The sequence below is a fragment of the Aspergillus niger genome (genome assembly GCF_000002855.4).
Source record: "Aspergillus niger supercontig An16".
NCBI lineage: Eukaryota > Fungi > Ascomycota > Eurotiomycetes > Eurotiales > Aspergillaceae > Aspergillus > Aspergillus niger.
Window position 1 is genome coordinate 557,251 of NT_166531.1, and position 19,683 is coordinate 576,933.

The window sequence follows — 19,683 nt, forward strand, 5'->3', positions numbered from 1 at the left end:
CACACCAGGGACAGTGCTCTGACCAGGAACAGCGGGGACAGTGCTCTGACCAGGCACACCAGGGACAGTGCTCTGACCAGGCACACCAGGGACAGTGCTCTGACCAGGCACACCAGGGACAGTGCTCTGACCAGGCACACCAGGGACAGTGCTCTGACCAGGAACAGCGGGGACAGTGCTCTGACCAGGAACAACGGGAACAACAGGGACCGTGGTGTTCTGGACTGGCGGCTGAGGGGACTGAGTGGGGACAACAGGAACAACAGGAACCGTGGTGTTCTGGAATGGCGGCTGGGTGGACTGAGTGGGGATAACAGTGCTGTTCTGGATTGGTACAGGCGTATGAGTAGTAACGGTTGCAGGTGGGATCACCGTTGTACCGTTGGTGGGGATGGGGCCGACAGTGGTTTCAGTAGTGCCCGGCCTGATAGGAGCCGTACCGGAGCTGGTGGTAGGCCTGATCGGAGCCGTACCAGAGCTGGTAGTAGGCCTGATCGGAGCCGTACCAGAGCTGGTAGTAGGCCTGATAGGAGCCGTTCCTTGACTGGTAGTAGGCCTGATAGGGGCCGTTCCAATACTGGTAGTAGGCCTGATAGGGGCCGTTCCAATACTGGTAGTAGGCCTGATAGGGGCCGTTCCAATACTGGTAGTAGGCCTGATAGGGGCCGTTCCAATACTGGTAGTAGGCCTGATAGGGGCCGTTCCAATACTGGTAGTAGGCCTGATAGGGGCCGTTCCAATACTGGTAGTAGGCCTGATAGGGGCCGTTCCAATACTGGTAGTAGGCCTGATAGGGGCCGTTCCAATACTGGTAGTAGGCCTGATAGGGGCCGTTCCAATACTGGTAGTAGGCCTGATAGGGGCCGTTCCAATACTGGTGGTTGGCTTAATAGGAGCGGTCCCATGGCTGGTGGTAGGCTTGGGTTGAGGCGCAGTACCAGTAGGAAACTGGATGGGAGGGGGAGGGGGAGGAGGGCCGTGCCAGTAGCCACTATCCAATTATTAGAGACGATTATAAGCAGTAGGATAGTCGAGCAGATCTCTTACCCGGGTAGTTGGTGCCGACAATGGTCCCGACTTGAGGCTCACCACCAGGCTTTTTCATGTCAGTATGGGCAAGGCGATTTATGTCAGACGGAGTTCCATCATACCTCTCCACCGCGGGCAATGACTCCTGCCAGAGCTGGGCCAGCAAAGGCCAGGAACGCAACACCTCCCTTGACCATCTCGGTTATCGATACTCGGTCCGGTTAATGAAAGGGAACACCACAAAACAACTTTTCAAGGCAAACGAGTGGAAAATAGAACAGCGAGTGACTCCGAGATGTAATACGAAAGGGAAAGAGAGACAAGTCAAGAGAGCAGACAGGCCTGACCTTTAAATCTTTCATTGTTGAATCTTCCAACCGTTTCCGTGATCACAGCTCGTGCATGATTGCAATAATGCCACAGTAGGATTCAATGGAAAAACAGATCATGGCGCAATGGACGCTTGGTCCAGGAGAAAAAAGCTAGATTTGCTGCTCAACGCCAGTATCTGGCAAGCTACGTAGTAGATTAGAGTTAGGCAAACCACGGATAGTGAAGGAACCAGTGTAATGAGAGAAGAAAAGCCCTCTGCTTGGATAAATTGTTGGGAGTGTCACATTCTGTCGTATCATCAAGATCAAGGCCCACAATGCTCACATCAGGGTCTTCAGGGTGTAAACCTGGGAATTCATTCGATGAAAGAATATAGTGGTGGCGTCATCAATCCATTACGGAATTTCTGCGCACCACAGAAAGTTCCTATGTAAAAGCTCGTGAACAGCACTTATACAATGAGGGGAGTTAATGAACAGTTGACTGTTGCTCTATTTTCGCGAATGACAACAGCCACGGCACACACGGCACATGTCCATAGCAATATTGACTACTGAGCTGTCCGCCAAGCTGTAGGGTTCCATAGACTCCCAAAACATCCGCGGGCTTCTATGAGCTACCCAGAGTGGTGGATACTCTCAATGGGTACTTCTGCAACGTTGCAACAAATGAATAAGATTCAGGGCGGTGGGGGAAACCCTGGAACTTCAGGGAAAAAGAAAACAAGGAAGAGAAGGAGCAAATCGAGTAGCTGGGGATGCCTCCACAGCATGTTGAGACTGCTGTGGGTATCGCCAGAGAGGAACTGACAAGCATGGGGGATACCCTCTTCCTCTCTTTACCCCACAAGGACCCGACTGGATTGGCTTGAGTCAGGATGAATCTGCTAAGACATTAGTGAGTCAATCGTATGGCACAGCCGGATCAGGCAAAGAAGGCCAACTAGAGGATATAGATAGATTCAGTCTGTTGATGAGAGCCTTCAGGTTCCATAGGGCCCGAAGTCCATTCTCATGGTTCAGGGCAGTATACACGTCATCCACCCTTGATTACGAGATGAGTCCAATGGAACAGCGTCAGCAGATACCGCAAACGGCCAAAAGCCTGCCAGAATGTTCCTGATCACACAGGGGTGGACCCAAAGATGATGAGGTTGTAGCAGGCAAAAAAGTGGTGGTCGTCGTCGAGGCCATACTTCGGTACCTTGCTGAGTAATCGCCGTTTGCGGATATAACCACTCACGTGATATATAGCGTCTTCTTCCCCAAACCAGCAGATCCGCTAGGGCTTAGGGCTGCCGGGGAACACGCCGATCGCGTTGGCAACGCGTCGTGACGCGTGGGGTTAATGAGTTGACGATAATGGATGTTGATTGAAGGCGCTCATGCAACTCACTACAGCTTGAGCACTACGTCAATATTCGGAATGCCTCACTCAGTATCTTCGCAGGACTCGTCCGCTGGTCGCAAGGATGATGAACTTCTACCTGACGCTCCTCCTGCAGAGACAGCACCCGCAAACCAGGAGGCCAATGCAGCCTCAGGAGTGAAACTTGAAGACCTATTCAACGATGACGACGATGATGAATACCCAGCCTCTAGTGCGCCAGAGACGAAAAATGGTGCTTCCTCTGCTCCGGAGTAAGTATACATGATGTGATATAATTCGAGGGAGGGGGCATTAACCTGAAATTTACCAGACCTGCTGCTGCTCCGGGACCCCAGGTTGATACCGATACAATGCTTGCGTTCTATCAACGCCTCTTTCCCTTCCGCTATCTATTCCAATGGTTGAACCATGGCATTGTTCCTTCCCCCGACTTCGGAAACCGTGAATTCGCCCTTACCCTTCAAAACGATGCCTACCTGCGATATCAGTCATATGCGACCGCGGATCTGTGAGTCGAAGAGTCCTTCATCGCTGTTTCAAGGCTCTAACGTTCCCCATCTTATAGTTTCCGGAAAGATATCCTAAAAATGAACCCATCTCGGTTTGAAATCGGGCCTGTCTACAACACGAATCCGCGAGACAGGAAGACGCTCCGAGGTGGCCAGATGAAGCCGATTGCCAAAGAATTAGTATTCGATATCGACCTTACGGATTACGATGACATCAGATCCTGTTGTGAGAAGGCAAACATTTGTAGCAAGTGCTGGGCTTTTGTCACCATGGCAATGAAAGTCGTCGACACGGCGCTACGCGAAGATTTCGGTTTCGAGCATATATTATGGGTCTATTCTGGTCGTCGTGGTGCCCACGCCTGGGTTTGCGATCCCCGTGCACGCAACCTTCCAGATGATCGGAGAAGAGCCATCGCGGGCTACTTAGATGTCATCCGAGGAGGAAATTCGAGCGGAAAGCGTGTTATCTCAAGCGGCCTCTGCATCCACACATGTCTCGCAGCCTCGAAATTCTTAAACCGTACTTCGCTCAAACTACGTTGGTGGACCAGGAAACATTTGGAGTTCAGAGCAAGCGCAACGTCTTCTTTCTTTGCTGCCCGACAAGGGGTTGAACGAATCCTTAAGGAAGAGATGGGAGTCTTCGCCCGACCGCAGCAGTGCCAATAAGTGGGCGGATATCGACGCCTTGGCCAAGACAGGCAAGAGCAGCACTCTCAACCCTACTACACTGCGAGATGCCAAGCAAGACATTGTTCTCGAGTACACATATCCGCGCCTGGATTCTGAAGTTAGCAAAAAGATGATTCACTTGCTAAAGAGTCCATTTGTCATTCACCCTGGCACTGGTCGCGTGTGTGTTCCGATAGACGCCCGAAAGGCGGAACAATTCGACCCCCTCTCGGTACCTACAGTTTCGGAACTGCTTGCGGAGATCGATGCGTGGGATGCGGAGCATCCAAGCACCAATGCAGGTCCGGAGGTAGCAGATGGCGAAGGTAGTGTACCCGACTCCGATGCTAGGGGTAGTCGCAGACTGCAAGACTATGAAAAGACGAGTCTGAAGCCGTACGTCGACTATTTCCGCTCATTCATTGCCGGGCTTCTGAAGGAAGAGCGTACGGGCAAGCGGGAAAGGAACGACGATGCGACTGAGGTCAAGACCGAGAGCATGGAGTTCTAGACAATTCCAAGTCTGACAATTTTGTGTTGTTGCGCGTTTGACTTTGGTCATTGATTTGGATTAGCACGTCGGATATGATATATTCATGGGCAACGGGATTGGCGTCATTGTGCATTGCAAAGGTTGGACATGCTGGAGTTACTTTTCTTCTTTTACGTTACTAGAACCTTATTCATCATTCTACGTAAATAATCTGTCTGTTTTTCCGCCATATCCTCAAATCAGTCTTCGGCAAATAAGCCTGATTATCACTCTAAGCTTCCTTGATTGGCATGCGGAGCTCCGACGGGGAAACTCAGCATGTCAGCCTCAACCCCGCGCAGACAATATATTAAAGTAAGAGAGAGGCTTTGACTCGGCCATCTGCTTCTTCCATGAAGCCAGGCAAACATGGCAGCAGACCACACCAACACCAACCCGTTAGATGAGCGGTTCGAAACCCTCGTCCAGGAGACATTGAATTACTGGCACGTTCCAGGCATTTCAATCGCAGTAGTCGATGGAGACAACACCTGGGCCAAGGCAGGTGTCCCATACATCTCCAATGATCAAGATAATAGACAGAACTCCCATACTAACAAACAAGCACAGGGGTACGGCATTGCGACCTTCCCCTCTGAGCCCGTAACCCCTTCAACGCTCTTCTATGCCGGAAGCACCACGAAAGCTTTCACCGCAGCCTTGATGGCCACCTTCGTCGAAGACAACGACACCCATCCCCAAGTACACTGGGACACGCCCATCAGCCACCTCATCCGCGACGACTTCGTCCTACACGACGAGCACACAACCGAACACACCACCATCGAAGATGCCCTATCCCATCGCTCAGGCCTCCCCCGTCACGATCAAGCCTACGGCAACCGTCTCACCCGCGACAAAGCCGTACGAACAATAGTGCGTCAGTTGCGCCATCTCCCACTAACCGCTCCTCCGCGCACCAAACTCCAATACTGCAATCTCATGTACGTCGTCGTCTCTCACGTCATCGAGACCCTCACCGGCGGAGAATGGCTAGGCGACACCCTAGCTCGCACCATCTGGCAACCCCTTGACATGAAATCCACATTCTTTGACCTCAACAACGCCAAAGCATCCCCTCACCACCTAGCACACGGATATTACCATACCCCAAGCGACAAGGGCAGCGACAGCCACTACCACGAAGTCCCCTGGATGCCACTAGACGAAATCTCCGGCGCCGGAAGCATCATCACCAACGTCCTCGATTACGCAAAATGGGCGCGCGCACTACTTAACCAAACCGAGCCTTTATCGCCCGCCGTATACAAAGCAATCTTCGAACCGCGAACTGTTCTGCCTCCCGAGGCGCCGTTCACGGGCCCGCGAGCATACGCTCTGGGCTGGTATACGGGCGTATACCAAGGCGTGCAGTTCTTCGAGCATACAGGGGGGATGAATGCGTTCGGGGCCGAGATAATCTTATTCCCGAGCTTGAAGTATGCGGTTGTCATGTTGGCGAATACAGCCGGGACGTCGAATTACGCGCAGAAGGCGCTGGCATTTCGGTTGGTGGATGAGAAACTTGGTGTGCCGGTTGAGAGGAGGTTTGACTGGAATGCGAAGTATGTTTGGGATCAGGGCTCTTTTCAGGGAAAGGTGGTTGATGCTAACTGTTTGATGTTAGGAATATGGCACACATAGAAGAGGAGAAGAAAAAGGCCCTCGATGCTATTCATAAGGTCCCCGCGCATGTGATTCCGCACTCGTTAGACCTACACGAATATGTTGGGACGTATGTGCATCCGGGCTATCAGACTGTTGAGATTTATCTTGATCGGTCGAAAAGTACACTACGGGCTGACCGGGATCGTACAACTTGGCCGGAGTATCTGAGCTTCAAACATGTCAATGGGGAACATTTTCTCGCTATATCGGAGCATGTTGGAGACTTGGGGGCTTTCTTTCCTGATGTGTATGCGGCGGAATTTCGAATTGGGGAAAAGGGGAAGCCGTCCGCGCTTGGAGTGGCGTGGGAGAAGACTATGAAGGAGAAGATATGGTTTACGCGGTCGGATTAATTGATGAGAGCCATTTTATATTTTGGTTCAGAGAGGGGGAGTATCAATCATTTCAACAGTGTTACCTGGCCAGGTTCAACTGAGCATCTACTATTGATATACATAAGCACACTGCAGAAAAACAGTGGCATAATTATTGAAACATGATTCCGATATTTTCATAACGGGGTTGTCATAACCTTAAAGAATTCTGAAAGAACATCATCCACGTTTAAGCGGAGACGAAGTTCTTGACGTCTGTAGATATGATTAGCGGAGTGTCGAATGTAGAGATCTGTTGGGATGTCACGTACTCTCGAGCCAGCGAACGTACTCCTTCTGCTCCTTAACCTGGATGTAGTCGGGGATCATGTTGGCAAGCTCGGCGTTGATTCCCCTCTCGTCGAGGTAGCGCTCGAGGAAGGTCTGCAGGTCCTCATCGAGGTTCTCGAAGGGAGGACCAGCGTACATGCTCTGTCTGGTCCAGTCCTTCTCGGCAGTCTGAGCGTGGGCCAGGTCGGACTTGTTGAAGTAGGAGACCTCCTCAATCTGGAACAGGCCGTCCTGAGCAACAGTCTGGATCAGGAGGGCGCCGTTGCTGGGCTTCTCAACGGTGATGTTGACACGGGCAGGGAAGCTAGGCTCAAGGTCGCGGTCCAGTTCATCGCCCTCACGGTCAGCGGGAGCGACACGGTCTTCGGAGTGCTGAGAGACGTTGCCAGAGCGGCCCTGGTTGACAGGCTGGTGGCCACCGAAGTCCATCTCATCGAGAGCAGCGTCATCGAAGTCCTCCTGCTCGCTCAGGTTCTGAAGGTCGGCGACGGTGAAGGTGAGGCGGATCCTAATAGTTGGGGTGAGCCGTGAGAAGGAATATCACAGCAAAGAAAAAAAGATCTGTCGCAAGGGTTCTTACTCTTCGTTGCCGAACTTCTTCGTCAGGACAACCTCCTGCTCACCAGGGACGTCCTTGACCTATACACCAGTATGTTAGCTTTGATTATCGACGGCTTAGTGGTTTTTCATCGAAGAGCGTACCTCCCAAGAGTTGTTCTGAAGAACATACTGGATGTTCTGAACAGAGGACTCGAGGTCCTCGAGGCCAGAAGCCTTCTCGTGCTTCAGTTCGTCCTCAAGCTTGGCGACGAGCTCAACATCACCTATAATCATGCAAGAGGCCCATGTTAGCGTGTTTCCTTCATGTAACCGCAATTGCGAGTAGACACCAGAGCTCTGCCTCATTCGGCCAGAAAAAGAGAAAACCAGAAAACGAAGCTGATTCAATCGCTGTTCTCTGAGATCTTCTCCACACAAACAAAGAATTCAAATAATCTTACCTTCAGCAGGGGACTGCTTGAAAGCGCGAGACGTCGAGAAAGCAGCATAGGAAGGTCTCGTAATCTGCTTCAGAGAAGACTGGAAAGCATTCTTGGGGACTGCGGACAGCGGCCGGGAAACGGCGGAGCGGGAAGAGACAGCGACAGAGCGCGAGATGGTGCGAGGCACGGAGCGAGCGAGAGTGCGGAGGGACATCATTTTGAAGGATTGGGGATGAAATTGGAGAGTGGAAGAAAAGAGGTTGAAATGGACGGATGATGAAGGATCGGAAAAGAAGACAAGCTGATGATGGATGATGTTACCGCCCGCCAAGACTGGAGCTCTGCAATGAACTGCAAGACCAATCACGGGCCGCAATGCGGAACTCATGCCATGCACAGCATTTCGCCATCATGAGGTTACAAGCCATGGCTTATCCAGATCATACTGTGGTGAGACTCACCCTGGTTACTCTCAAGGCTTTAGGGTACATTATACAGCTACAAAAATGATTCAACAGCTTTTGTAAAAATCTATGTGCAATCGTAACGCCGTTATGCCATCCATCTCCGCGCATACTACGAATCTCCGATCTCCCAAAGAATGAAAAAGCAGAAAGAAAACCAGAACTTTTGACGTTTCATGACATGCCCTTCGGCGGGAATGCTGAAGGTTGTTTCGCTCCGTCCTTAGTGATACGAATGAACTTCATCGTGCTCAGTCCAGACCAGTCTCCGTTCCACGAGGCGAGGGCCTTGAGCACACCCTCATCGCTAAAGTCGGGCATCCAAAATCCCGTCTTGAACTCGCGATTCTCAACGTCGGTTCGCTGCAACAATGCTTCTTCGCGCTTGCTGGGCGGCCTGCCTTTCCGCCTCTCGCTCTGTAGTTGTTCGATCTCGGGCACGCTGCGGTTAATGTATCTATAGTTGGCGATCGTAAGTATGTGCGGTTTTCACGGTTGACAGACAGTGTGGCATACCTGACTACAATATCCTTCATTTCATCCTCTGACATCGGAGCTTGGCCTTCTGGGATACTCTCGTGGAAGTAGGCGATCCGTTCCACTAAACAAGAGAAAAATTAGTTATCGCAACATCGAAGCACAGAGTCCCAAGGAAGACTGCCATACCGTATGTCTGTCTGGCGCGCGACATGTTGGCGGAGACACGAGCGACTCGATCATCTCTGGCATTGGCTCGGCGCAGTCTTCTGGCATCTCTGCTGAACTCGTGGAGAGCCTCAACAGCGCCTCGCTTCTTGGCAATATGCTTGGTAACTTTCTGGAATGTCTTCGGCATGGCGGGCAAATGTCTTGATTAGCTTCTTGGCTCTTTCCACAACAAGAGACCAGAAAGTTTTGATCCGACAGTCAGAAGTTGAATTTCGTCTTTTGCGGAGGATTTCTTTTTTCTCTGGCAGAATCTGAAGGCGGTGATGTGGAGTGGCGGCACCGCCTCGGCAAGACCAATCAGGAGAGCGAATGGATGGGGCCTCCCCATCGCGTTCCTTGCGCGTCAGAGGGACCAGGGAGGTAGCATTCCAATCTTGTTGTCTGGGTCATCCTCATTTCGCGACTGTTTAGGTGGTGGTTTAGCCTGGTGCATGCTACCGAGCACTGATGTCCTCTAATTCCCATGTTCGTCGTCAGAATTGACCCCTAAGCACCAACAGACACCAGTTGATGTCTGTTTCGGCGGTGCTACTTCCTACAACAAGGAGTATCCGGTCTTTTAAGGACGCTGACAATGGGCATTAAAGGTATCCTTCTGATTGTCCTTGCCCCACAAAGTGTTAGGCTTGCTTACACACCATATAGGGCTTCATGGCCTGCTCAAATCCATACAAAAACCGTGTCACCTCAAAAAGTTCAGTGGGCAGACCCTGGGAATCGATGCATATGGATGGCTACATCGAGGCACCGTCGCCTGCGCGGTGGACTTGGTTTTGGAAAGGCCTACTAGGAAGTACGTCCAAAACTCATAAGCTTGTATGTCACCATCTCTTGCTCACACGATTGCAGACATATCGATTTCGTCTTAAACCGAGTCCGCATGCTCCTCTACTTCGGGGTGACACCATATCTTGTTTTCGACGGCGATGAGCTGCCGAGCAAGGCTGGTACCGAGGTGGAGCGTCAAAAGAGACGGCAGGACAGCAAAGCCCTCGGCTTGGAACTCCAGCGAAAGGGGCGGATTGCAGAGGCATACCAGGAACTGCAGAAGGCCGTCGACGTGACGCCCTTGATGGCCCGGGAGTTAATAGAGGAGCTGAAGAAGATAAACGTCCAATACGTCGTGGCTCCGTACGAGGCAGACGCACAACTGGCTTATCTGGAACGACAAGGCGTTATCTCTGGTATCATTTCAGAGGATTCTGATCTGCTCGTCTTTGGCGCAAAACGGTTGTTGTCCAAGCTCGACCAACATGGCGACTGTATTGAGATCAATCGTGCTGACTTCTCGGCCTGTCGAGAGGTAAGTCTGATCGGATGGACCGATGATGACTTTCGACGGATGTGCATTCTCAGTGGCTGCGATTATCTTCCCAATATTGCACGGCTAGGGTTGAAGACAGCCTACCGAAGCATTCGAAAGTACAAGAACGTAGAACGGGCGTTGCGGATGCTTCAGTTCGACGGTCAATACCACGTTCCCTCTGATTACCTGGACAACTTCAGACAGGCAGAGCTTACGTTTCTTTATCAGAGAGTTTTCTGTCCGAAAGCTGGGAAACTGGTTACCCTTACACCTCCTGAGGCCGAAATAATTCTAGAAGATCTCACATTTATCGGTGGTGACGTGGAACCTGACATTGCGGTCGGAGTTGCGCGTGGTGATTTGGACCCAACGACCAAGGAACCTCTTGTACTAAAGCCATCGCTCGCAGCTAAACCGGCCGATAAGAGGCTGACCAACACGATAAGTCGTCGACAGACCCTGGGCTCGTCTGCTGAACTCAAGCCAAACAAGCCCATTAATTCCTTCTTCACCCCCAAGCGCGTTCCTCTGGCAGAGTTGGACCCGAATAGCCTCAGTCCCTCTCCCAGCCAACAACGGCTGCTACAACGTCATGCCAACAGCTCTTGGGACAGTGTTCCGGCGCCATCACGGCCAGCACTCATAAGATCTGCGTCATCAGTCGGATCGTCAAATCGGGCTTCTAGCCCTTTGATTAGAAGTGTGGAGCGTAATGCCTTCCTGGCACACGCCTCCAGAACATCGAATTTGCAGCCCGCTAAGCGGCAGCGACTATGTTCTGATGCAGAGGAAGCCAACCTCCCCAATCCGCCGGATTGCCGCAGCAGATTCTTCTCCGGTAGTGTTGACGATTCTAGTCCAAGTGCACAGAAGGCCACCCGCACAAAGAAGGCTCGAAAGTCTACCTTGGACGTTTTCTCGGATGACTCTGCAGAAGACCTCATGACACAGCTACCAGACCCGAGCCACGCGACTGAAACCCCTAGAGTTGAGATACAGATAATTGGTGATAATAATTCATCCATCAGTGGCAGGTCCATTCAGACGCCTGCCGCAGCTACTTCTGGGTCCGGTGCTTCTGAATCGCCTGCGGCAAACTGCAAAGACCCAACCGAGAAGCAGAGTTTTTCCACTGCTGAACAAGCTTCGGAGAAGAGATCGAATGCTGTCGACGACAGTCCTACACCAGACCTTGTGCCTAATGCAAACTCTGCGACGCTTTCAAAGTACGTCTTCCAGGCCGGAAATGTTTCTGTGAGTCCTCGAAATGATAAGCATGGTGGTAAGGGCCACCAGTCGGGTTCCTTGGATGAGCACATGGTGCCTACAGGGGTGCGGCACGGCTTGTTGGGCCACTCTCCCAGACGTCAGCGGACGACACCATTGCAACGGCTGGGCCAAAGCGCCTTGGCTCGGTCTCGATCACTCAATTGTGTTTCTCCCTCCCTGGCAGCATTTAGAGCTTCAGAAACACCGACAAAGAGCCCTGCAGTTGCAAAGCTTGACTCCAACCCAGTGCGAAGTCTGGCAACACCCAGTCAAGGCAGTGAAGACATGATTATTCCGGATAGTGAAGATGAAGAATCCGAGGGCGAGACCCAAGCCCCAGTGGGACTTGCCTCATTTGATGTGCGACGATTCTCGTTTATGGGTAAATAGAATATTGGGTCCCCGAAGTGCAATTACATCTTAGACATTGGCATTCTTTGGAAGCATCACATGCGGGAAACTGGTCCCACTCACTCCCAGTTGATGGGGAAGCCTCCTTCTGGATTTTATTTCATGGCCTCCACATCGCACCTTGATTTGTCTATACATATAACTGTGACTCTTATATGCGCTCGCCAGAGCTGTGTTGTGTCTCGAAGACATGGACTTGGACATCTGCTCCGGTTATGAGTCTTTACAGCTTTTGATTATACTTGGCCATGCCTGGAAGAGTTGCCAGGCCTTCAGTGACAGCGCATGTGAAGACTATCCTCAAACTTTCCGGCGCTCTACACATACCACATCCAGTAGATGAATTATACTAATTAGATACCTATTCAATAAAGCATTTGACGGCCGTGATCATAGACTTGAGCGAGTAGATGAACATAAGTAGTCCTCGTAGGGTCTTCTGAGGAGGCACCTTGATTTTAAGGGATGGCTGTCTCAATATCCGAATGGTCCAAGCTATATACTTTGTCGTCTATCAAGTGGAGTACCACCGTCTCGCAGCACCCAATATTCTTGAAATGAGACACTTAATGTGGAACCACAGAGTAACGCAACTGCTACTAGTCGTGCAAAGGACTCTGTTTTCTTTGTAGTGCGGCATCTGGAAAACAAGCACTATCATTCAAGGAACCTCAGTGTACTAGTAGTAATAGTGATAGCATAATAAGGATACTATTAGTAGTACCTACTAGTATGAGTGAATTGGAGCTCCTCTTCCATGGGATTCATACTACTAGTTAAGCAAGTAGTACTGTTAGTAAGATCGTTTAATATATATTTCCCGTACACTACGACCCTAAAATGCGAGGAGCAAGACAACTACTGCGAGTGTAATGAAGATAAGAATGGGGCTAGAATTAGCTTTAGTATAGTATCTGCAGTGCGATCTGTGGGAAGATATAATTAGAAAATGTTCCAAATATCAAGCAAGGTACCGATGGAGCAGCAGGTACTATTGAAGATGATTCTTGGTTTCCGAATTGGAGGCTGGACCGATCAGGTGCCGATAAGCCAGTGGGGCTGATCTGATCAGGCTAGCGTTATCGGTGGACACGATCAGCCTTCCCGATCTGGACAAGCGCCAGTAACGGATAAGAATACAGCAGGCGGTGAGGGATGGTTACCGGGGAACGAGAGGCGGGCCAACGCGGTAAACAAAAGACCAGTGGCCCAGCCTCCCCCATTGGGCCACTTCCGCCCGTCACTTGTATACGGCCTTCCCAGCCTCCTCGATTATCACCACCATCATCGCCATTGCCATCCACCCTACCGCTGCGCAATTCGAGGTTTTCGGAGGATTCGTTCAGCTACGAGCCCTTTCTCCCTCTCCCTCTCCCCTTCCATCTCTTGCCCTTCCCCATCTTCACCCCCTCCCATCTTCCACTTGCCTCTTTTCGGCATACTGCAACCCATCTATCTCAATCCACAAGACCGATTCGTTACTTTTTCTGCATTCTGACTGCCCTTAGATCTGTCAGGGTTTATCGTGGGACAAGGGCGTCGTCCATTCTTTCGATCTCCTGCATTGACACATTCCCACTTCTCCGTCGCCCACCAGATCCGTCACATTCCATTCCAACCATATCGGCACTCTTCCTTACCAAGCACGCGCTCCGCCTTGCGACCCCATCGGCAGTCGATTCGGGTCCCTGTCCTCTGCCACAACATCAATACCGCTCGTCATCGGGTGGTGTCCGACAGAGTGAGCCGCACCGGACACTTAGTACTCCTTCTCGGAGTCCCGAGAAGTGAGTTGGACTGGACAAGAAAGAGGAATACACAGAACATATTGCCCTAGATGCCGGGAATAACAGCGAAGCTACCCCGTACGTCTTCACTACGTGTCTCCAATTTGAACAACTCTTTAGCAATACTGACTGTCGATATCAAGGGGTTCTGCAACTGGTCGGGTACCACCATGTGTTGATGATAATCATCGCGGTGGCGATCATCCTACTATGTGAGCTGTCATTTCCGGGCCCCTTCCAAGAATGCGACTAACTCCGTCCCAGCGTTACTATTAGCAGGATGTTCATCGTCCTCCCCGCAGATCCCCGACATCTTCCTAATCTCTATGTACTATGAGCGCTACAAACCAACGTTCAATCTCGCCCAGGTAGATCCGGGGGTGGTGACAGCAACAGCAAATATCGTGGGAGGAGCCGAGATGGAAGTCCGCGTGGGTTATTTCGGCATCTGCGTGCAGCCAGACGCCGGATCCTACATCTGCAATTCGAATGCGACAGCTTTAGCGGAGATTGTCACAGTTGACCAAGATCCGTTGAACCTGATCTGGGTAGCATCAACGTTCAAGGATGCAGTCGTCTTCCCATATCTTCTGTACGCTCTTATCTTCCCTCCCCAGCAAGGTGTTTTAACTGACTGTTGCAATCCAGAATTCTTGCCGTCATCCTCGCTTTCTTCTGCTTCGTCATTCTCGCCACCTTCCCTGGATGGCACGACGAGCTGGACCCCAGCGGTTCCGAAATCGAAGCCAGACCGATCCCATCGCGGCCTGTATCCCAAGCAGCATTAGCCTTGACTTTTGTGGCCTCGGTCTTCGTTCTTGTCTCAGTATTATGGCAGCACACCGCATCCGTAGCCGCCAGCACAATAGTTCAGGACCTGGGCAACGGAAGTGTCAAGAGTGGTGTGGGTACATCTGCCATGGTTCTCGGCTGGTTTGGATTCGGACTTCTGGTGGTCGTGACGATAGGACTGCTAGTGATGATTCTGAGCGTCAAACTGATCCAGCAGTTGACCGACTAGCATAATCCTTTGCATTGTTTTCCTTCTTGCTTTTTCACCCTGTTATATGCGCTTGGATTGGTTTTGGTTTCTTTCCCCCGGACATATTACACCCCAGTTCCACTCCCCCGACGACACGACACGAATACGCACGACCAAGACAGCAAAACGAATAATCACGGCCCACACCCACACCCACCACCCAAACTCGAAACGAATGATTTTTGTTATGGACATTTTCACGGCACATGGATTACGGATATGGGTTACTATGGACTACAATGGATATGGAAATACGGGAATCATGAAGAAATGCATAATGAGCACCATTGTCATCACCATCACCATGATAACATATTTGAGACCCTCTGTTTTTAAAGTGTCTCACCCCGGCTGAACAAAGATTATATTTATCACTATATGTTGAAAGCCAAATGATTGATTGATTGATTGATTGGTTCATTACCGCTTATTTCCCCGTTACTTTATCTCCTTTTTATCTCTTTCTCTTTATTGTACATTCTGTCGGATTTGGCTAGCATTGTGTTTATGGATGGTTCTCAGTATTATGGTTGGTATTGAAGAATGGCATGTATAAAAGATTTTATGGTTTTATGATTGATTGAATGATTGGTTTTGATTGGCTGCGTCTAGATGTAAGTAAATGCAAATGCAAATGCGCAATATACAATACTATGCACATGTGCTTAGGCATTTAGTTCAACAATGATGCGTGTATAAATCCAAAATATTATTTCATTGACTAACCTTCGGGTATAAATAAATGATATACTTTTGTACAATGCGCTGTATAAGAGCCATGATGTCATAATCATCGTCAATACGGATTGAGAAAAAAACATAACAGTAGAATGATCACATCAACCACACCACACGTACAGATCAAAGATCATGTCTCGCATACCTACTCGCCATCCTCAACCTCCTCCCAAACTTCAACAACACAAACGGAAACGGCACAAAAAGCACACACAAGCACCCAAGCAAAGTACACGCCCACCCCACCCCCAAATTATGGAACATCGCCGTAGCGAACAACGGAAACCCAGCCCCAAACGACGAGCGCAGGAAATCATTTCCCGCGAGCACCGACGCCGCATACTTAGGGTACGCATGCGCCTGGTAGCAGAAAATGCAATTGAAAATGAGACAACCACCGACACTGAACAACATGGACGCAATGATAGGCACGATCCAGTGCACGGAGGCGAACTGGCCCGTCCAGCCGAACCAGAAGAGAGAGATGGGGAGAGCGAAGCATCCAATGCAGGCCGGTGGGAGCTGCATTTCGGGAGTAATGTTCCAGTTCTCGTCGAAGTATTTGGCTTGGTATTTCCATTTCCACCAGAAGTAGCAGGGGATGGTGATGCAGCAGGTTGAGACGAGGATACCGAGGAAAGCGAGACCGCTTTCGCCGGTGTTGAAGCCGTGGATTTCGCTGAAGACTATAGGGAAGGCTTCGAACCAGATGTAGAGGATGCCGTAGATGAGGGCGATGTAGAGGTTCATGATTAGGACGATGGGCTCGAAGAAGCATAGTTCGAAGGGGCGGACGAGGGCTTCGAAAATAATGTCCTGTGCGGGTTTGATGTTAGTAAGATCGAACAGATCGTAGGAAATGGGTTGGGAGTGCAAGGGCTTACCGCTTTCTTCATATTGGCGACCTCAATTTCAGCTTCACATCGGTAATTGGAGTTGCCCGTGATCTGGCGGACGCGACGAGCTCGGCGGTAGAGGATGTTGGGTGCATATGTCTCCGGAAGGAAAAAGAATAGAAGAACAAAGGCAAAACCAGAGACCCAAAGAAGCTGCCATATGGTCCATTTCCATCCTTCTGCTTGCGCAGCGAAGCCGCCTACCAGAGGACCCAAGACTGGTGCGGAGATGGCAAACGCACCCCATATGATGATCATGTAGTCGCGCATCTTGGGATTCCAGATATCCCCCATGGAGGCTGCGCCAGTGGCTAGAGCCGGCGATCCAATGAAGCCAGTAAGGAATCGGAAGGCCAGAAGCATTCCGAAATTTGTGGCGTAGATGACGGCAAATTGGAAGAAGACGAAGACGAACAGTGTAAGGACATACGTAGGGCTTCGACCAACGGGAGGTAGTTCTGACAAAGGAGACCAGACCATTGGACCTATAATGCCATTAGTTACCATTATACCAAGTTTTGGGAGGGGGGAATAGTAAATGTTGCTAGCACTTACCCAAGCCATATCCCAACACGAAAAGGGTCAGCCCCAACGTGGCAGCCACTCTGCTCACTCCAAACTGCTCGCAAACATCAGGAATGCCTGGTGTGTAAATCGCAGAGCCGATGTAGATTGCGAACGTCAGAAGCCAGATTAAGCTGCTAGCAAACAGCTTCTTGAAAGTGCTCCAGTTCTGCGGATTCTATATGCCTGTCAGCATACAATCAAACTATCAGATGCAGACGGAGACAGTGCACAAGGTCTATACGTACCTCAGGGTCATCTGGCCCGCTCCAGTCGATGACAAGTGAGGCATTGAGATTCGGATGTGCTCCTTCTCCCCCGCCTTGTCTAACTGTCGATGCCGATGATAGGCGACGTGATGCTCTGGACGCCTGCGAGAGAACAGTATAGAGACCCAGGTTTTCCTGATCGCTTTCAGAGGCGGCTGCTTCCTCATCTTTGACCTGTTTCTCCGTCTTCAGATACTCGGTCCACATGCCCGTATCATTCTCTTCGGGGTAACGCAGCCATCTCTTTCGGCTGAAGATGCGTACTAGCTTCCCAAATGCTGAGTCTCGGATGGTTTCCATGACGGGGGAGGGCTAGTCGATCTCGTGGGCCCGAGGAAAAATAAGCACACTAATTCTATATTACCAGGATCCAATAGCTGAGACATCTTTGCTTTTATAGGAACGAAATCCAGTGGCAATCTGCAGCTATTAGAGCGGTCCTCTGGTCAATGAACTCTAAAGCGAGTTTAACAGGCGATGGTCCTTCTCGGCCAGAGCTATAGCCGTAATGCCTGTCATAAAGCCGTATATCCGATGGAAGGACCTGGAGCTACCGACAGTTGAACGGGCATTGATCCGTCGGATTAAGCTGCGGGTCTGGACCTTGATCCCTTGCATGATTTCATTTTCTATCCGAGAACAACTGTAGCACGTCACCGCTTGATGAGTTGCATCGCAGCATCCTGAGACTTCACGGCTGTGACGTCACGACTTGTTCGAACATTTTGGGGTCATGGCGGCAGAAGATTTAACACTCGAGATTGTCCAGCTGACAGCTGAGTACCAATTGCTGTTTTCTTAGTTAATATTGTTTGCCTTCATGTGTTGGAATGGTGCGTAAACTGTGCCTAATCACAACACCGTCCAAGATGGGGAAGCTACTCATCTCAGAAGACCACCACAGGGGACCCCAGTTCATTCAGCATCCACATTCCAACAGCAAATATGCGAAGTGGAACACGCGCGAACCGGAGTTCCCGGCCCATGGGTTGGCACGATGGCGATGATGAAATAGGGTTTTGCGGATCTAGCAAGCTTTCGGAGAAGGCTCTTGCCAGTGAATTAGATTACCCATCATGCCTGTGGCTTCTACCTCGTACTACCGAAAACTCTCATCGATAGCATCCCCAATAATATCTTGTTTGACTCCCCTAGCTTGGTAACTAGGGCTTTTCGATACAATAACTTCTCTGCGGACATCTGCATTCTTGCAGGCAGGGAGGAGAGCAATCAATGCCCACAGAAAAGTCTATGCGATTGTGCAGAATTGCAATTTGTCACTCCTGCATCCTTCTGGTACCTAATGAGACCTAACGGGACGAGATGACTGTCATTTCCAAATAGGATAAGCCACACCGCTGGAAAGACATTTCAGGTATCCACAAGATATATAAGGTCCCGAGCCCTAGTATCCTGACCGAAGTCGCTTATATCGTAACTCATACTTTCTTGTTAACAGACGAAAGCATACTAACCGATTCCTCTATTCTCATTGTTGTATTGCTGAAGCTACCGGTCTACTTCGACTGTAAATCCCGACTTGGTCAGGCGCATAACAAAACATAGCCATTGCTCCTTGGCCTCGAAACAGACACCATCGGTATTCAGGGAAGGATAAGTGTCTTCTCTAGTCTCCAGATCGAACTAAATCTCCTCAACGAAGCTGTATCAGTTATGCTTTCGTCATCCTAACTGAGACAAATCTTGAAAAGAGATAAAGCCCAATTCAGAGATCAAGGAGAAGAAGAATGCTGAATTAGATGCGTAACAAGATGTCAGATCATAGAGAAGAATCTAGCTCCATTTTGGAAGGCGTCGAACTTGATACTCTCCTCGAATGTGTCTGCCTTGGGATATAGAAGACAGTAATCAACTCAAAGTAGGGTTGTGCTCTACTTCCACATACTATTGTAGAAGGATAGCCGAGTTACGATGAACATCCAATTAAGTTACTACCAGGGTTGGGCTTCACAGCCTGCATTCTCTTGCATATGGGATGAAAATCGACAAATTGGACATATAGTTGTGTTTCCTGCGGGGTGCTGTGCAGGCTCTATTCTCCTAAACATGACTCATCACTAGGGCTGCTAATTAACTTACGTAGTTTAATATGAAGTTTTACATTGCTATGAGTAGCAGTACTGCCACTGATTTATATTAATTCAAATCTTGTTCTATTATATCAGAGTACCAAACCAACATACCAGGCTCTACCATACCTAGTACCATTCTATATCCTATTATCAAGCGGTAGAGGTAAGACCAAAGAAAGCTGAAATGAGCTCAGCATCCATCTCAATACCACCCTATCTATTTGCCTTTTACGCCCTGATCTCTTAACAGAGCCTACTCCAAACCCTAGACATACAGGTCACCTACTAAAATGACACTTGGAGAACCGCCGATCAGGCATCAATGGAAAATGGAACATGGGAGTGCCATAGGA

At 50.1% G+C, this 19,683-nt stretch overlaps 10 protein-coding genes across 10 annotated transcripts; 4 read left to right on the plus strand and 6 right to left on the minus strand.

The window, feature by feature from the left end:
• Positions 1-1,226, minus strand: An16g02540 (uncharacterized protein; the record flags this gene model as incomplete). Its single annotated transcript, XM_059744986.1, has 3 exons — positions 1-991; positions 1,090-1,096; positions 1,160-1,226. Coding segments are annotated over 3 exons (1,065 nt in total), but the record flags the coding sequence as incomplete, so codon positions are not given.
• A 1,561-nt stretch (positions 1,227-2,787) lies between these two features.
• On the plus strand, positions 2,788-4,446 carry An16g02550 (uncharacterized protein; the record flags this gene model as incomplete). The annotated part of the gene is given in 3 exon segments (XM_059744987.1): positions 2,788-3,002; positions 3,062-3,259; positions 3,317-4,446. Coding segments are annotated over 3 exon segments (1,543 nt in total), but the record flags the coding sequence as incomplete, so codon positions are not given.
• A 390-nt stretch (positions 4,447-4,836) lies between these two features.
• Positions 4,837-6,488, plus strand: An16g02560 (uncharacterized protein; the record flags this gene model as incomplete). The annotated part of the gene is made up of 3 exons (XM_001397532.1): positions 4,837-4,968; positions 5,038-6,032; positions 6,095-6,488. 3 exons carry the CDS (start codon positions 4,837-4,839, stop codon positions 6,486-6,488), a joined length of 1,521 nt encoding a protein of 506 aa, XP_001397569.1.
• A 211-nt stretch (positions 6,489-6,699) lies between these two features.
• An16g02570 (uncharacterized protein) lies at positions 6,700-8,000 on the minus strand (the record flags this gene model as incomplete). Its single annotated transcript, XM_001397533.3, has 5 exons — positions 6,700-6,725; positions 6,782-7,308; positions 7,381-7,439; positions 7,503-7,624; positions 7,802-8,000. The coding sequence occupies 5 exons, from the start codon at positions 7,998-8,000 to the stop codon at positions 6,700-6,702; spliced, it is 933 nt and encodes a 310-aa protein (XP_001397570.1).
• Positions 8,001-8,421: 421 nt separating this feature from the next.
• On the minus strand, positions 8,422-9,082 carry An16g02580 (uncharacterized protein; the record flags this gene model as incomplete). Its single annotated transcript, XM_059744988.1, has 3 exons — positions 8,422-8,689; positions 8,764-8,848; positions 8,914-9,082. 3 exons carry the CDS (start codon positions 9,080-9,082, stop codon positions 8,422-8,424), a joined length of 522 nt encoding a protein of 173 aa, XP_059604751.1.
• Positions 9,083-9,529: 447 nt separating this feature from the next.
• An16g02590 (uncharacterized protein) lies at positions 9,530-11,920 on the plus strand (the record flags this gene model as incomplete). Its single annotated transcript, XM_001397535.3, has 3 exons — positions 9,530-9,542; positions 9,601-9,748; positions 9,805-11,920. 3 exons carry the CDS (start codon positions 9,530-9,532, stop codon positions 11,918-11,920), a joined length of 2,277 nt encoding a protein of 758 aa, XP_001397572.1.
• A 1,858-nt stretch (positions 11,921-13,778) lies between these two features.
• An16g02595 (hypothetical protein) lies at positions 13,779-14,582 on the plus strand (the record flags this gene model as incomplete). Its single annotated transcript, XM_059744989.1, is given in 3 exon segments — positions 13,779-13,806; positions 13,872-13,940; positions 13,993-14,582. Coding segments are annotated over 3 exon segments (687 nt in total).
• Positions 14,583-15,378: 796 nt separating this feature from the next.
• On the minus strand, positions 15,379-17,537 carry An16g02610 (uncharacterized protein; the record flags this gene model as incomplete). Its single annotated transcript, XM_059744990.1, has 6 exons — positions 15,379-15,421; positions 15,497-15,535; positions 15,723-16,324; positions 16,393-16,889; positions 16,960-17,146; positions 17,217-17,537. 6 exons carry the CDS (start codon positions 17,535-17,537, stop codon positions 15,379-15,381), a joined length of 1,689 nt encoding a protein of 562 aa, XP_059604753.1.
• A 94-nt stretch (positions 17,538-17,631) lies between these two features.
• Positions 17,632-18,223, minus strand: An16g02620 (hypothetical protein; the record flags this gene model as incomplete). Its single annotated transcript, XM_059744991.1, has 2 exons — positions 17,632-17,781; positions 18,134-18,223. The coding sequence occupies 2 exons, from the start codon at positions 18,221-18,223 to the stop codon at positions 17,632-17,634; spliced, it is 240 nt and encodes a 79-aa protein (XP_059604754.1).
• Positions 18,224-18,264: 41 nt separating this feature from the next.
• An16g02630 (hypothetical protein) lies at positions 18,265-18,807 on the minus strand (the record flags this gene model as incomplete). Its single annotated transcript, XM_059744992.1, has 3 exons — positions 18,265-18,330; positions 18,424-18,486; positions 18,751-18,807. 3 exons carry the CDS (start codon positions 18,805-18,807, stop codon positions 18,265-18,267), a joined length of 186 nt encoding a protein of 61 aa, XP_059604755.1.
• Between the last annotated feature and the right edge of the window lie 876 nt (positions 18,808-19,683).